The sequence below is a fragment of the Spea bombifrons genome, chromosome 2 (genome assembly GCF_027358695.1).
Source record: "Spea bombifrons isolate aSpeBom1 chromosome 2, aSpeBom1.2.pri, whole genome shotgun sequence".
Taxonomy (NCBI): Eukaryota; Metazoa; Chordata; class Amphibia; order Anura; family Pelobatidae; genus Spea; species Spea bombifrons.
This window is the reverse complement of record NC_071088.1, coordinates 2,200,717-2,216,592: the sequence shown is the minus strand read 5'-3', so window position 1 is coordinate 2,216,592 and position 15,876 is coordinate 2,200,717. Positions and strand designations below refer to the sequence as shown.

Genomic DNA, 15,876 nt, shown 5'->3' with positions numbered 1-15,876 from the left:
TGTTTGGTAGGCCTCGTATTACACATTTGTATTATTTGAGCCCGAGACTAGCTTAGCGCACCGACACTTTTTCTTTTCCCTGTTTGCACATATTTGAGGTTGTTGGCTCCTCATCAGTCTGGTTGCAGCTTGCTGTCCAGGGGTTAATAGGGAGGAGGTTTAATTGTACCTCCCCCAACACATTAATAAGGTTTTGGTAGCAGTATAAACTGCTTTGTGTGCCCACTATGTAGGAGGTGAGAGTAGGTTCTCACCCTATTGAGAGTGTGCCTTGACGTGGCGGGTGAGCTTAATTATGCTTTGGCCAATTCATATAACCAAAACCTCTCATTTATATTATGTTTATATATTTGTTGCCAACTTTATTAGGGTAAGAAGCGCAGACAGTTTTTGTTTCTTGTATACATTGTACAGCCAATACACTGTTTCTTGCAGCATGCTTACACCTGTTTGGTAGGCCTCGTATTACACATTTGTATTATTTGAGCCCGAGACTAGCTTAGCGCACCGACACTTTTTCTTTTCCCTGTTTGCACATATTTGAGGTTGTTGGCTCCTCATCAGTCTGGTTGCAGCTTGCTGTCCAGGGGTTAATAGGGAGGAGGTTTAATTGTACCTCCCCCAACACATTAATAAGGTTTTGGTAGCAGTATAAACTGCTTTGTGTGCCCACTATGTAGGAGGTGAGAGTAGGTTCTCACCCTATTGAGAGTGTGCCTTGACGTGGCGGGTGAGCTTAATTATGCTTTGGCCAATTCATATAACCAAAACCTCTCATTTATATTATGTTTATATATTTGTTGCCAACTTTATTAGGGTAAGAAGCGCAGACAGTTTTTGTTTCTTGTATACATTGTACAGCCAATACACTGTTTCTTGCAGCATGCTTACACCTGTTTGGTAGGCCTCGTATTACACATTTGTATTATTTGAGCCCGAGACTAGCTTAGCGCACCGACACTTTTTCTTTTCCCTGTTTGCACATATTTGAGGTTGTTGGCTCCTCATCAGTCTGGTTGCAGCTTGCTGTCCAGGGGTTAATAGGGAGGAGGTTTAATTGTACCTCCCCCAACACATTAATAAGGTTTTGGTAGCAGTATAAACTGCTTTGTGTGCCCACTATGTAGGAGGTGAGAGTAGGTTCTCACCCTATTGAGAGTGTGCCTTGACGTGGCGGGTGAGCTTAATTATGCTTTGGCCAATTCATATAACCAAAACCTCTCATTTATATTATGTTTATATATTTGTTGCCAACTTTATTAGGGTAAGAAGCGCAGACCGTTTTTGTTTCTTGTATACATTGTACAGCCAATACACTGTTTCTTGCAGCATGCTTACACCTGTTTGGTAGGCCTCGTATTACACATTTGTATTATTTGAGCCCGAGACTAGCTTAGCGCACCGACACTTTTTCTTTTCCCTGTTTGCACATATTTGAGGTTGTTGGCTCCTCATCAGTCTGGTTGCAGCTTGCTGTCCAGGGGTTAATAGGGAGGAGGTTTAATTGTACCTCCCCCAACACATTAATAAGGTTTTGGTAGCAGTATAAACTGCTTTGTGTGCCCACTATGTAGGAGGTGAGAGTAGGTTCTCACCCTATTGAGAGTGTGCCTTGACGTGGCGGGTGAGCTTAATTATGCTTTGGCCAATTCATATAACCAAAACCTCTCATTTATAACATCCTGGTAAAGCCAGGGTGTGTGCCAGTTGTAAAGGATGGAGCTGTCCCACTTGTCCCATTTCTGGCTCCTTCCAAGAGGTAGCAAGAAGTGTCTTTCAAGGTCCTACACACACAGTTGCCCACAAAGGATGCTCTCAAGAAGCTTGGTATATCAGGCACTCCTTTGTCAGCTTGGTAAGGGGTCGTGTACATGGCTGAGCGCTTTACCCTGTCCATTTTGGAGCTCCAGAGGAAGACGAAAACTGTCCTGGTGATGGCTTGACTGACTGTGGCCAAGGGTAGCATGCCTGATCCATATACTGGTGCACGCGAAGAATCTCGTTGCCCAGGACCAGAACTTACTACTCGATCGCAAGGTTTCCGAGGCTCCGCAGCGCAGTTCTCTGCTTGACTTTGTTCAGTCTGCCTTCCCAGCTTTTCAGGGCCGCACCATCTCCGCCTAACCAGACCCCTGGAGTCTTGAGGACGTCTGTAGCGATGGTGAAATGCCGCGGGTCGGAAGAGAGCTCCCAATGTCCACAGAGCACGCTTTCTGACTTCCCTTAGCTGACCTTTGCGTCTGAAGCTTTGCCAAAGTCCTCACGCATCTGGCCGAGTGCTCTCACCTACTGACGATCTGTGCAGAAAACAGTGACATCATCCTTGTAGAGTAAGGTCTTTATGTCTCTGTCCTGTTTCTTCCTCCTGGCATGGAGGATCCATCTTATCTCAGGGTCCTGTCTGATGCAGTCCACAAACAGCTCGTTGCAACAGACGAAAACGAGAGGTGAAAGAGGAGAGCCTCGTCTGACCCCAGAACAAACCGGGAACGGGTGAGAGTGCTTGCTTTCGTTTTCCAGGGTTCCAAACCAAACCTGTGTGCTAAAAGACATGTAGTCTAAACAGATGTAGTGAAGTTTCCTCCTCTAGGCCGGGACACTGGAGATATTCTGCTGCCGTCTATGGGTTATCCTGACGGCTGCTCCATACAGAAGAAAAAGAAAAGCAACAAGAAGTAACAGAAAGAAGCGCCCAAACCCAAATTCCTAGAACAAGCAGGTGCAGAACCCCCTCCACGACCCCTGAAACCAAATGGCCACAGGAAGCAGCAAGTTTCCTCGGCACGGGCAAGAAAATTTTCCACTGCCATCTATCGGTTGTCGTGATGGTTGCACCATACGCCCTGAGAAGAATCAGCCATATCGCCCTAGCATGCGCATGGAAAACATCAAACTCTGTCATTGTACAAAATAATCAGGGGAAAGCGCGAACGCAGTCCCCCACTACCACAAATTATGCAGTCGAGTTTCCCGCATTTGGGGAAATCGCAGGGGTCAGCACAGCCGGAGTGCAATGGATGAGCCTCGCCCTGGGAGAACTGCCTTCATGATCACAGTGTCTCCCCTGCCAGGTAAGTATGAGTTGTTATGGTAAAAGGAGGGGGCGCTGCTTGGAACCCTTTCGCCAAACTTAAGGGGATTTTTTTTCTCCAGGACTCCATTGTGCTAAGAAAAGCTGTTCTGGACAAACTGCCGGCACCTAGAGAATTCCTTATTATTTAAGATCAGAAAAAAACCTCCGGTGTTCAGCCGTGGACGCAAAATGAGGAATCCCAGAGTGCATTGCAACAGGCACATTTGCATACTATAGCGCTGGCCATCACCGACACAGCATGCAGCGCCTTGAAGTGAATCCTACGGGCGCTCTGCCGACTCGGCCCAGCCCTTCACAGCGTTATAAGGGCCTATTGAGGTTAGAGAGCTCCTTTTTAGCCATTCCTTTGAGCAGAGAGAAAGCGGTCAATCTTCTCTCTGGTTTTCTAGCAAGGGTACTGCCACTCAAAATACGTTGCTGCTAAAACATTTGGAGATGGTTTAGAACGTTGTAGCTTCGGGAGAAGCCTGCACACATCCATGCTCTCTGCTACCTGACGGTTCCCAGTGCAGGAGATTCCTTTGCAACCAATGAATTGATCCGGGGACCCATCGTTCACCCCCTTGGGAGCCTCACATGGTCATGCGTCGACCTGAGACTTCCTACGAGTATTAAGCCCTGTCTTTTTTGATAGGCCAATAATGTATTTGGCAAAGAAAGCGACGAAGGCTCAGCACTTCAAGTCGCGAGGTGTTTTAATGCCCACACACAAAGAGTGGCAACGTTTCGACGCCTAGAGGTATTTATCTGAACCCGCACAGCCCCCTAGCGTGCATGAATATCCTTAGGGGGAGGCATCCCTTAATGGCTATCCATGCCATGTCTTTGCTTCTATTGGTCAGTCTGCTCAATGCCACATCAGTCCAAACTATCTCGGCCATGACATCGGGGAGCCCTGGAATATGCTCCATTTTGTCCTTGGCTCTGATGAGTTTGTAGATCACACTAGGTCTAGTTTACCTGCGAGCTGGTGTTCCTTCACAAACCTTTAAACATCCTGGTAAAGCCAGGGTGTGTGCCAGTTGTAAAGGATGGAGCTGTCCCACTTGTCCCATTTCTGGCTCCTTCCAAGAGGTAGCAAGAAGTGTCTTTCAAGGTCCTACACACACAGTTGCCCACAAAGGATGCTCTCAAGAAGCTTGGTATATCAGGCACTCCTTTGTCAGCTTGGTAAGGGGTCGTGTACATGGCTGAGCGCTTTACCCTGTCCATTTTGGAGCTCCAGAGGAAGACGAAAACTGTCCTGGTGATGGCTTGACTGACTGTGGCCAAGGGTAGCATGCCTGATCCATATACTGGTGCACGCGAAGAATCTCGTTGCCCAGGACCAGAACTTACTACTCGATCGCAAGGTTTCCGAGGCTCCGCAGCGCAGTTCTCTGCTTGACTTTGTTCAGTCTGCCTTCCCAGCTTTTCAGGGCCGCACCATCTCCGCCTAACCAGACCCCTGGAGTCTTGAGGACGTCTGTAGCGATGGTGAAAGGCCGCGGGTCGGAAGAGAGCTCCCAATGTCCACAGAGCACGCTTTCTGACTTCCCTTAGCTGACCTTTGCGTCTGAAGCTTTGCCAAAGTCCTCACGCATCTGGCCGAGTGCTCTCACCTACTGACGATCTGTGCAGAAAACAGTGACATCATCCTTGTAGAGTAAGGTCTTTATGTCTCTGTCCTGTTTCTTCCTCCTGGCATGGAGGATCCATCTTATCTCAGGGTCCTGTCTGATGCAGTCCACAAACACCTCGTTGCAACAGACGAAAATGAGAGGTGAAAGAGGAGAGCCTCGTCTGACCCCAGAACAAACCGGGAACGGGTGAGAGTGCTTGCTTTCGTTTTCCAGGGTTCCAAACCAAACCTGTGTGCTAAAAGACATGTAGTCTAAACAGATGTAGTGAAGTTTCCTCCTCTAGGCCGGGACACTGGAGATATTCTGCTGCCGTCTATGGGTTATCCTGACGGCTGCTCCATACAGAAGAAAAAGAAAAGCAACAAGAAGTAACAGAAAGAAGCGCCCAAACCCAAATTCCTAGAACAAGCAGGTGCAGAACCCCCTCCACGACCCCTGAAACCAAATGGCCACAGGAAGCAGCAAGTTTCCTCGGCACGGGCAAGAAAATTTTCCACTGCCATTTATCGGTTGTCGTGATGGTTGCACCATACGCCCTGAGAAGAATCAGCCATATCGCCCTAGCATGCGCATGGAAAACATCAAACTCTGTCATTGTACAAAATAATCAGGGGAAAGCGCGAACGCAGTCCCCCACTACCACAAATTATGCAGTCGAGTTTCCCGCATTTGGGGAAATCGCAGGGGTCAGCACAGCCGGAGTGCAATGGATGAGCCTCGCCCTGGGAGAACTGCCTTCATGATCACAGTGTCTCCCCTGCCAGGTAAGTATGAGTTGTTATGGTAAAAGGAGGGGGCGCTGCTTGGAACCCTTTCGCCAAACTTAAGGGGATTTTTTTTCTCCAGGACTCCGGTCAGCCAAGAAAAGTTGTTTTGAACAAACTGTCAGCACATAAAGAAATCCTTGTTATTTGACATCAGAGAAAAAACCTTCGGTGTTCAGCCGTGGACTCAAAATTAACAATCCCAGAATGCATTGCAGTAAGAACATTTGCATACTATAGCCCTGCCTAATACCAGGACCGCATGCAAGGTCTTGTAAATCAGTCCTATGAACGCTCTGCTGACCCAAATCTTCATAGTGTAAAAGGGCCTGTTGATGATGTCAGAAATCTCCCCTTTAACCGTCCCATTGAACAGGTCTCCTCGGTTTTGCAGAAGGGGGACTGCCCCCCCCAAACCTGACTCTCAGAATACATTGCTGTTAAAAACCTATAGAAGTGGGCTAGAACTTCAGTGCTTTGGGAGTAGTCTGGATGACATAAATACATTAAAAAAAACAATGAAAACGTGCCCCACAGCACTCAAAGTTCGACAGATCCTCTGGTGGAAGCCGGAAAGACCATTTTGCACGAATGTTCACGTCCTCCACCCCTCCCCTCTATGACCTTACTTTACAGTAAACTGCCTTTAGCATTTAAAATAGACTGGCTGCAATTTACCTTAAATAAGGAGTCCAAGACTAAACTTTTTTTTAAGACATGGCTCCCCTATATAAACCAACTAGACGACCCGCACAAAGTCTTCCCCTCTTAACACTATTCAGTACATTAGTTGGTATTGGAAAAGACCTCATTTGCTGGTGACCAATCAGGGACCCTGGTCGGACGCCTAGTCCAATTGCAATACAATCCTGTAAGCTAGATCTGTTCATGGATTCTTGTATATCGACTGTTGGATTGTTTCCAATGCATGTGAATTAATAAAATGAATTTAAAAAAACGTTCCCCGATATGCTACCCCCCAATGGAAATCTAAAATCTTCCTAAAAGACCTAAAAAGTAAGGTATTATGTAAAAGGTGAATGTGGCTCTTTAAAAAAATAATGAAATATCATATAAAAGTTTACTGGGATGACAGGACGTTGCTTAATTCAAATAGGGTTATTTTGTAGAATAGATCCCAAATAAAACATGCAAAATTTTAGCACTGGATCTTTACATATTAGCGCAAATACTGCCCAACAATACATAAACAGGGGCAGCCTGGGGCAGGAGGAATATCACAGAGAGCCAGAATCCCCCCCCCCCCGGGAGAACCGTAAGGCTGATGTATAAAGAAAGTAAAACCCTGGACTGTAGTAATACGCAAAATCAGTACTTACCAACTGTCAGGAGCCGCGGTCACAGGGACACCGGGTACAAGAAAAAAAGGGTGGTTGGTGATCCAAAGGTGGAAACCAAGTCCCCAATCTTCATCTTCTGAGGCTGCACTCCCACAAGGGAATATGCAGCCCCGTCCTTCGCTCCCAGACCTAAGCCTTGAGAGGGTTGGATCTTCTAAGATCTCCCCTCGAGGAGACCCACTGAAGTCTTCAAGGGGGGAGTAGTGGCCAGAAGGGATCGTGCTCTTCCCAACTCAGGCACAGTGCGTGAAATAAAATGCGCCCCACGCACACCACTGAAGCCTCATGGCCAAGCTTTCTCTCTCACAGGTACTTACTTGATCTTGGCCCATCTGGCAGGGCTGCCCCAGCTGGGGGAGCGGTCAGCCATTACGGGGTAGAACAACAGATCCAGCCTCCTCAGAACAGCCCTGAGATGTGAGGTGAAGGTGGCTACAGACAGGAGAAGTCTGTTAATTGGGGCAGATTTATCGGTCTGAAGCAGGGCCGATCACATTACAATCATTCAGCGGGGGGGGGGCACAGCGTCTGCAGGTGATCTGACAGGGGCCGATAAACATAAACTAAATGAAATTGGCACCTTCAGCCTCCCCATCAGACAATGAAGGGGTTAAACAGATTAAGCCCCCAGACACCCGTCTTATCTGGAATCTAAGGCCCCTGTGACAGACCCTCATTAACACAATAACAGAGGGAGCAGATCTGTCCTGACATCGGCCTCTATACAGGAGTCCGCGCTGTACACGGAGCCTCGGCCTTCACACATGACTCTGATGTCACAAATACGAGGTCATTACTAGTCTGTCCATCATTAGAATTAAATACAGACACGGGGGCCGCGTCACATCAGAGTCAGAAAATATTTCACCCCTTCCTGACAATCTTTTTTTTTTTTTTTAAATTCATGACCGAGGCTTTTTTTTTTTTTTTTGTCATTTCTGCGGTGTTTGTGTTTAGCTGTCATTTTCTTTTTCTTGTGAACCCACACAAATTATATATTGTTTTTTTTTCTGAAGACGGGCTTTCTTTGGATAGAAATATTTAGATCATATCATAAAAAAAACATGGTAAAATGAAAATTTAAAAAACCCCCAATATTTTCTGACTTTTGAAAACTATTTTACTCTTCTATAAAAGGTAATGAGAAATCTGCTAAGTAGATTGTAATATTTTTCCTGAGTTTAGAAACACCCAAAGTCATTTTTATAAAGCAATAAGGACAAATAGCGTATAGCTATCTTATAAGGGTATGAAATGCCCCCATACATTCCACACTAGTTTTTCTTATTTTTGTCCTTAGGGGAAAGAAAGGTTATTTTTTAAAGTATATTTGTAGTGGGAGGGGCACAAGGTGTTTGGGCGCCTATTTTTAAATTTCTTTTTGTAAATTCTTTGCAATTTTCTTGGATCCAGGTTTTTAAGCTCATTTGCCACGAGGTGCCAGGCAAGTCGATTGTTGTTTAGGGGTTAAAGGTCGGTTTACATTTAGTTTTTTGTTCTGGTTCCTGGAGAACCTTTATCAGGGAATACATAATATTAAGTGACTAGAAGGCGGCCATGCTTTTCATGGCGTATCTACCGCAGAACCTACCCCTTATCCCCAGAATGGGAGTCGGGGGGGGCTATTAGGGTAAGAGGGGAATTTGTGCCCCCTGCCACTTGTGCCCTGTAGTGGCTGTGGAGGGCAGATAGCTGATTCGCTGTCATGGCTCTGTGCTCAGGGTAACGGGTGCAAGGCAGCCGGAAAACCATGCGCTGCCATCGGCTGGGAATCACAAAAGCTGCGAGAAAAGCACCATTTGGGACGCTCTGATATCAGAGGAGAATACGGAGTCGCCTCCAGACTGTGACCCTGACAATCTGCCCCCTCACCTATGACTGGGGTAAAAACCCTTAGAGTCTGCCCATTCACTCAGAGACTCTGAGACAGGGCTAAAAACCCATAAAAACTGCCAATTTACCCCCAAACTGGGGTAAATTCTCAATTAGCTTATTTACAAACCCTGAGAATTTGTCCATTTAACTCAAAACGGGGCTAAAATCTGAATCTGCCCATTCACCCCAAAAACTGGGGCAAAATCTCCAGGACTCAGCTCATTTACCGCCCAGACCTCAAGCCTGTGGTAAAAACCTTGAGAATCTGCCTGCTCAACCCCAAGGCCGTGACATTGAGGTAAAACCCGGGAGGGGGAAACTCGGGACCAAACCCTGTCGGTTCCAGCTATGCCGGGTTCACTGTCCTGGCTGGGAGTGCAGGAGAAAGTCGTGTCCGTCAGGCCCGGGGGCTCAATTATACGGCGTGATTCTCCTATTAACGTCATCCACTTCCAGAAAACTAAATCACCTTCTTAAGGCCCCATAAGCATTTACTGCATGTCCCGGCATGCCACGGAGTAGACCCACATGGTTGCGTCATGTTCGCCAATTGGACTCCAAATTCCGGCATTCCTTGCGCGTGAAGCCTCATTTGCCGACATGCAGTGGGCGCGCGCCTGCGCAGTGTGTGCGGATTATTGCTTGAGCGGCACGTGAGCGCGGAGCAGAGGGGTGCAGATTGTGCAGGTGAGGGCGGTGGGCACCCGGAGACCTTCTAACTGCCCCTGTGTGTGTGCGGCGGGGTTAATACCACTGGCCTCAGGGGCCCCGGGCTGTCGTGTGCCGGGTGTGGGTTCTGGTTTGGTTGTGTAACCTTGGGGAGTTCCGGGCGCTGGGGCATGTTATGGGACAGAGGGGGGCAATATTTTTGAGTTGGAAGAAGACCGGAAAGGGGTAAAGGGAAAATAAACCCCACAATAGATGACATAACCCTTGTCTGCGTATATTGAGTCTTATATATGTATATAATGTATATGTGCTTATATAATGTGTGTGTGTGTGTGTATAATGTGTATATATATATGTGTGTTTGTATAATGTGTATATGTGTGTGTGTGTGTTTGTATAATGTGTATATATGTGCGTGTGTGTGTTTGTATAATGTGTATATATATGTGTGTGTTTGTATAATGTGTATATATATGTGTGTGTTTGTATAGTGTGTGTGTGTGTGTTTGTATAATGTGTATATATATGTGTGTGTGTGTGTTTGTATAATGTGTGTCTGTGTTTGTATAGTGTGTGTGTGTGTGTGTGTGATTGTATAATGTGTATATATATGTGTGTGTTTGTATAATGTGTGTATATGTGTGTGTGTGTGCATATATATATATATATATATATGTACGTGTGTGTTTGTATAATGTGTGTGTGTATAGTGTGTATGTATATACACACACACACACACACTATATTATACAGCCTCCCTAATGTGTGTTTTTGGGTAGACTTCGTGGTAATTTATAAAGATTCTTTCTCGAGAAAAGTTTGGAAAGTGTCCCGGTCACCATAGCAACTGATAGCATATTGCTGCCCGTTGTGCCGTCGGTATGGCTGCTGCTGCCCGGCGAGGCCCGGCGACTCGCTGCCGGTGACATTGTAGGAAGGACACTGGAAGCAGCGCGGTAGAGATCAGGCCAGAAGCTGCGTCCTCCCGGCGGAGGCTCTCATGTTACCCCCGACAGGTCGGACGCTAAATATAATGCCTATTTCTGACCGCCAGGGAGGGGCAAACGGCCCACGAGGGTCTTAAACCCGGCTGCTTCCTCTCGCAGGTGATGACGTAATACAGCCCATGGCGTGTCAGAGAGGCTGCGGGTTATCCCTTGGCCCATACGTGGCTTTGTGACCGGTGCAGGACTCTGCTAGACCCTGGAAACCCAAAGTAACGAAGCTCTTTTTGTTTACGCGCAGGTTTTCATTTTAAACATACTAATCGATGACAATTCCCCAAATACTGTGGTTTCTCTTTCACCGATGTCCTCTTTGTTACCGCAGAGCGTTTAATCCCAAGCGGGGAGGAGAAAGAAATCATCGGCCAAAATGTCTGGTATGGCGGCCGCCAGCTGCGAGTCTCAGCCCTCGAGCACAGAAACCCAGGAGAAGAAGCCACTGAAGCCGTGCTGCGCATGTCCCGAAACCAAGAAGGCACGAGATGCCTGGTGAGTCCTGGGGGGGGGGCACTGCTGCTGGGGGCTACTTTTGCTGTCCTTTTTACCCTCTTATGGGGCAGCCAGAACTACCTCTTTAGAATTCTTTAGTTTCTAATTGTAAGCTCTTCAGCCAACAGTTTTTGTTACCCCTTTTTTACCCCTGAGTGTCTCTTCTAGAAAACTATTTATGTCCCTAGAGCCGCTCAGCGGATATATCCTATATAATAACCTATATTTGGTTATTATGGGACAGCAGAGGCTACCCTTTGAGTGAAGTGCTTGCCCCCCTGCCCCCCCGTAGCCTACAGTATAAAATGATTCACCAATCGGATTGTTCGCTGAAGAAAGTATTGTTCTGATATCGGGTCAGTGGACCGAACATCGTGTTCTTTCCATCAGTTGATGTTTGGCGTTTCCTCCAATCCCAGCCCAGAGGGAGATTAACCCCCCAATCTATAAAGGGCCGGTGCGGACGGCATTCCACGTACGCCGGATGGCTGCAGCGCGTGGCTTGTGTTCCTCGCACCTCGCCAGCGATTAGCCTGACAGGTCTTATCGGGGCTCCGCGTGACGCTGCGGCCGCCTCTGCTTCTGGTTGGCTTTAGAGGTCATGCTAGTCCTGCATCGGCACTCCGTGACACGTCAAGGTCGGCCCCGGGGGCCGCTATCCTGTTCTTCACTCAGACGGTCCTTATTATTAAATTTAATTTAATGCCGGCCTCTGAATTGGGTTCATTGGCCTCTTTGTGTTCCCCGTAGAAGCAGCCTGAAGGTCACCTTGAGGATCTGAAGTGCTGAATGAGTCTGACTCGGCCTTTCTGCCCCGTGACGGTGCATTTTGGCTCTTAGTTAGGAAGTTACCCCCGGGGATGTTTGCTCTCGTTATTGTTACAGGATTGGGTGTTTGATGCAGGCTGCGTTGGGCCGCCCCCCCCCCCCCCCCCGGTTTACGGATTTCCGTTAATCCGCGTCTTTGCTTTATTTATAAAACCTTTCGCTGACATAACGTGTGTTTGTTTCAGCATCATCGAGAGGGGCGAAGACCAGTGCCGGCATCTTATAGAGGCGCACAAGGAGTGCATGAGGTCCCTCGGGTTCAAAGTATGAGTGGAGCCTGGTCTGTTACACGTGTGAGGTGAGTGTGCGATTGCAGCTGATACTATGGCGGCCGACTCGTTAAAATACATAGTATGGATATAACCAAGTACTGGAGGGAAGGTTTTTATGTTGGAAAAGGAGGCTATTAATCTAAAACTAGGGGGTCAGAGGCTTACATGGAATGAAAATGTTTTTCTTTACTGAGAGGGTGGTGGATAAGTGGAACAGCCTCCCAGCAGAGGTGGTAGAGGGTAATACAGTGAGGGTATTAAACACGCATGGGATAGACATACGGCTCCTGAATCTAAGACGAGACCAACGACTGATTAAGGTTTGAGTTTTTACAGCAGGAGAAACGGGCGACTGGATGGGGGCCGGATGGGGCCGATCTGCTGGCGGGTTGTTGATTTCTGGGTAATGGGATTGTTTTGGCCCAATTCTGTTTACCAATTATTTTATTCAGTTATTTCAGGTCTCGGGGTTATAGTCTGTAGTCTCTGTTTCTTGCTCAGGCCTGTGAGGAAAAGGCAAAAATCCATCAGAATTCTAGCGTTTTCTAACGTTCCAAATGTGTTTGTTTGCAGGGAGCGAATCTGCTGCTTGTGGAATTTTAAGTTATTTTTTGGTGGGGAGGAATAATATATAAATCTATGTCTGGATGAAGAGCTCCTGCTGGGATTTTCCGTAGAGCGCGTGAACGTCCGCCTTGTCTGGGGGTCCGATGTGCAAAGTCTATTTTATTAAACAACGGAAAAGAAAAATGTCTGTTTCTGTGTTTTTTCTCTCGTTTGGTGTCTGCGGTGAAGTATTTGATTGAATCTGACGGGTGATGTTCTGCCGGGTGATGTTCTGCCGGGTGATGTTCTGCCGGGTGATGTTCTGCCGGGTAGTTTTCCGTTTAACGGAGGCGCAGCCGCCAGCGGAGGAGGTCGAGGTCTTGCTGCGAATGTAATTCGGCCTAAGAATGAACGTAAAGGGTGTAACTGCGGCTGCGGAGCCCACCTATACCCTGCCATCCATCCACGCCAGTTCCAGGCGCCGGGCTCCTCCCTACGGGTTTTATTTTTATTTGCCCCGCACCCGCGTCTCTGGGTGTTTCCCTTTCAGCTCCGCCGGCGGCCTGCGTCCCCGAGGACCCGTGAATTATTTATCTCGCAGTGTAAATAAACCCCAGTCTGGCTTTCAGGCTATTATGATAACACACCTTATTACACGCACAGCGAACGAGCTGCAAGCCGGAGCCGTACGGCACAGGGGCCGGCAGGAAGCAGGCGCGGGGCCGCCGGTCACCCCCAGCCCTGAGCCGAAACCCCCATTCCTCAGGTAGGAGCGATTCCCCTCTTCCCTGCGATGCGCATGCAGGCGGTTTCTGGCCGTACATCTCTGTTGGTTGGTCGAGGTCTGCGCCGCGGGGCACTTGTCTACGGGATACCACCCTAGGGGCAACTTTATTGCATGTAATCCATACAGATTGCCCCCTGCCGGGTGTTGTATATTTCGTGTCTCTATCCAGACCTGTAACGTTACATGAGCCGATGCCCTGCCGGCCTGGGGGGGTGAGATGTCCGTGTGACGGGTGGGAACGCGATCCCAGGTGAGTTATTCTGTAACGAGGTGATCTCCGCTGATTAAAGACCCCCCCCCCAAAGGGATCAGCTGGACCGCGTATAACCCGTAGAGGAGGAAAACAAGTTTCACCCCCCTGGGGTCGGGGTAAGAGCACCCAGGAAGAGGGGGAAATAAGTCCCCCCCCCCCGGGAGATATCCTGTTAGATACCCCCCCCTTTGTTTTATTTTTTATCAGCTATAATAGGAAAAAAATTGTTGCATAAGCTTTTGGAAACCTCAGAAGTCTCTTTCTTACCCCGCTCGCAATCTATTTGTGGTTTCTCTTCATACTGTATGTTTTGTACTGTACAGATCACCCCCCCACACCTATTCCTCTCTCTGACTATACTTCACTTAATCATTTACCAGGCATGATGGGCATTGTAGTCCAGGTACCTCTATGCATTAGTTGGTGGGCACCGTGCCCATGAGGAAAATGATTATTACGGGGAGCGGCTTAATTCATCCAGCGGGGAGAGGAGGTTAATTGGCCTCCCGGGAAGAGTCCGGATCTGGGATGTAACGAGCCGCAAAAATCATCAGAGAAACCCTGCGATAGTAACTAGAGGGTCACTCAGCCGCGTGAGTGCGCACCGCTTGGCAGCAGAATGGGTTAAAGCGTTGGCATAGTAACAGGTGTTACATTGTTTCGAATGATGTCATCGCTACGCAACGCTACGTCCCGGAACAGGTGTCTGCGGAGTTTGGCTTCGTGCTGGGAACGCGCCGTTACCCCGGGTGCCGAATAAAACAGCCCCTGCGTCCCTGCGGCGGGGCCCCCACAATCCCGTCTATTGGGGTACCCCAATCCTCGCCCTCGATCTGGGCAGATCTGACCCCGAAACCCCCCAAAAGTCAAACGGATCCCACTTTTACATCTACATATATCTGGGGGGGCAGGTTTGATTCAGGGGTATTTTTTATGTGCCCTATCGCTGGGTATTTGTGTAACTGGGCGGGGCATTTAGAAGAAGAATAATGGGTTTTATTTACCCCGTTTCATTTATAAAGCCGTTTCCTGCTGTTTCTATACACATTATCGGGGATTTTAGGGCCGTAGAACCCTGCGATCCCCTCATACCCAGCAAACATTCTGACCTCCTAGAAAAGAGGGACATCAGGGGGAGAGAGGGGCATCAGGGGAGGAGAGAGGGGCATCAGGGGAGGAAAAGGGGTGTAAGGAATTTGGGGACCAACAAGGGACTACCATAGAATCAGACCGGAATCCCTGATTCCCACTTCCTCCAGCGAGCGTTACGCACCTGTTTCATTCATTTGTACTTCGCCATGGAATATGATGGTGCTATATAAATCAATAAAGTCCAAAAAAAGGCCAGAAACACATTTTTCCCTTAATTATCTCCAGTCTGTGAGGGGCTCCAGATTTTTGGAGCTGCCCCCATGAATTGCCATCGCCCCCCCCCCGTTTGCCCCCTATGCTGCCTGCTCCGATTATTCACGGAACGCGGCGGCTCGGAAGAGATCACTCAACAAACGGGAATTTACGGACTTTATAATTCCCAGGATTTTTTTTGTCCTATAAATGGTTCTAAAATAGTTTCAGCTCGTGGATTTAACCCTTTCTGGGCCTGGAACACAGCGAGTGTAAAAATGCTACGAAATATAATAATAATTCCATAATTTCAGTTTAATTAAATACACCAGGTGACATCACAGACGCTGGTAACGGCAGCAGAGATTTTGATGGATAAATATGTATGGGCTGTTTAAAAAAATAAAATAACAAATATGGCTCTTCTTTAAAATTAGAGGAACCAAAGCCCGCCTTAAAGCGGATCCCCCGACATCTTTTACTCCTAGTAACGGATTAGAAAAAGTTTTTACATTTTTTTTGTTTCCTTTTTTACCCCAGTTGTAGTTTTTGCCCCCATAACGTTTTCAGCCGTTTGTATGATTCTCGCTCTGTTATCTGACCCCCGATCTACTAAACCCCCCGACTCCTTATCATACTGCCTGTGGGGAACAATAGAATGCCTCAGTCTTAATCAGCCAGTCGGACTCGGACCCGTCTGCCGTAATGATATTACTGCAGAAAACAATGTCCTCTGTGACACTGGGAGGGTGGGAGATAAGTGGAACAGCCTCCCAGCAGAGGTGGTAGAGGGTAATACAGTGAGGGGATTAAACATGCATGGGATAGACATACGGCTCCTGAATCTAAGACGAGACCAACGACTGATTAAGGTTTGAGTCTTTACAGCAGGACAAACGGGTGACTAGACGGGGGCCGGATGGGGGCCGATCTGCCGACGGGTTCTGGATTTCTCCATTTCATTTTCC

At 47.9% G+C, this 15,876-nt stretch overlaps 1 protein-coding gene and 2 non-coding genes across 3 annotated transcripts; 1 reads left to right on the top strand and 2 right to left on the bottom strand.

Moving 5' to 3' along the window:
- Positions 1 to 2,915: 2,915 nt before the first annotated feature.
- Positions 2,916 to 3,079, bottom strand: LOC128481021 (U1 spliceosomal RNA). Its single transcript, XR_008350797.1, has one exon. It is a non-coding gene; the product is annotated as a U1 spliceosomal RNA (small nuclear RNA).
- Positions 3,080 to 5,324: 2,245 nt separating this feature from the next.
- Positions 5,325 to 5,488, bottom strand: LOC128481020 (U1 spliceosomal RNA). The gene has a single exon (XR_008350796.1). It is a non-coding gene; the product is annotated as a U1 spliceosomal RNA (small nuclear RNA).
- A 3,838-nt stretch (positions 5,489 to 9,326) lies between these two features.
- LOC128473143 (cytochrome c oxidase copper chaperone) lies at positions 9,327 to 12,728 on the top strand. The gene is made up of 4 exons (XM_053455215.1): positions 9,327 to 9,403; positions 10,715 to 10,878; positions 11,892 to 12,004; positions 12,552 to 12,728. The coding sequence occupies exons 2-3, from the start codon at positions 10,760 to 10,762 to the stop codon at positions 11,974 to 11,976; spliced, it is 204 nt and encodes a 67-aa protein (XP_053311190.1). The 5' UTR covers positions 9,327 to 9,403; positions 10,715 to 10,759; the 3' UTR covers positions 11,977 to 12,004; positions 12,552 to 12,728.
- Positions 12,729 to 15,876: the final 3,148 nt, after the last annotated feature.

Coding starts and splice junctions, on each gene's coding strand:
- LOC128473143 (XM_053455215.1), top strand. CDS start 10,760: ATGTCTGGTATGGCGGCCGCCAGCTGCGAGTCTCAGCCCTCGAGCACA. Junction 10,879..11,891: donor AAGAAGGCACGAGATGCCTG/GTGAGTCCTGGG, acceptor TGTTTGTTTCAG/CATCATCGAGAGGGGCGAAG.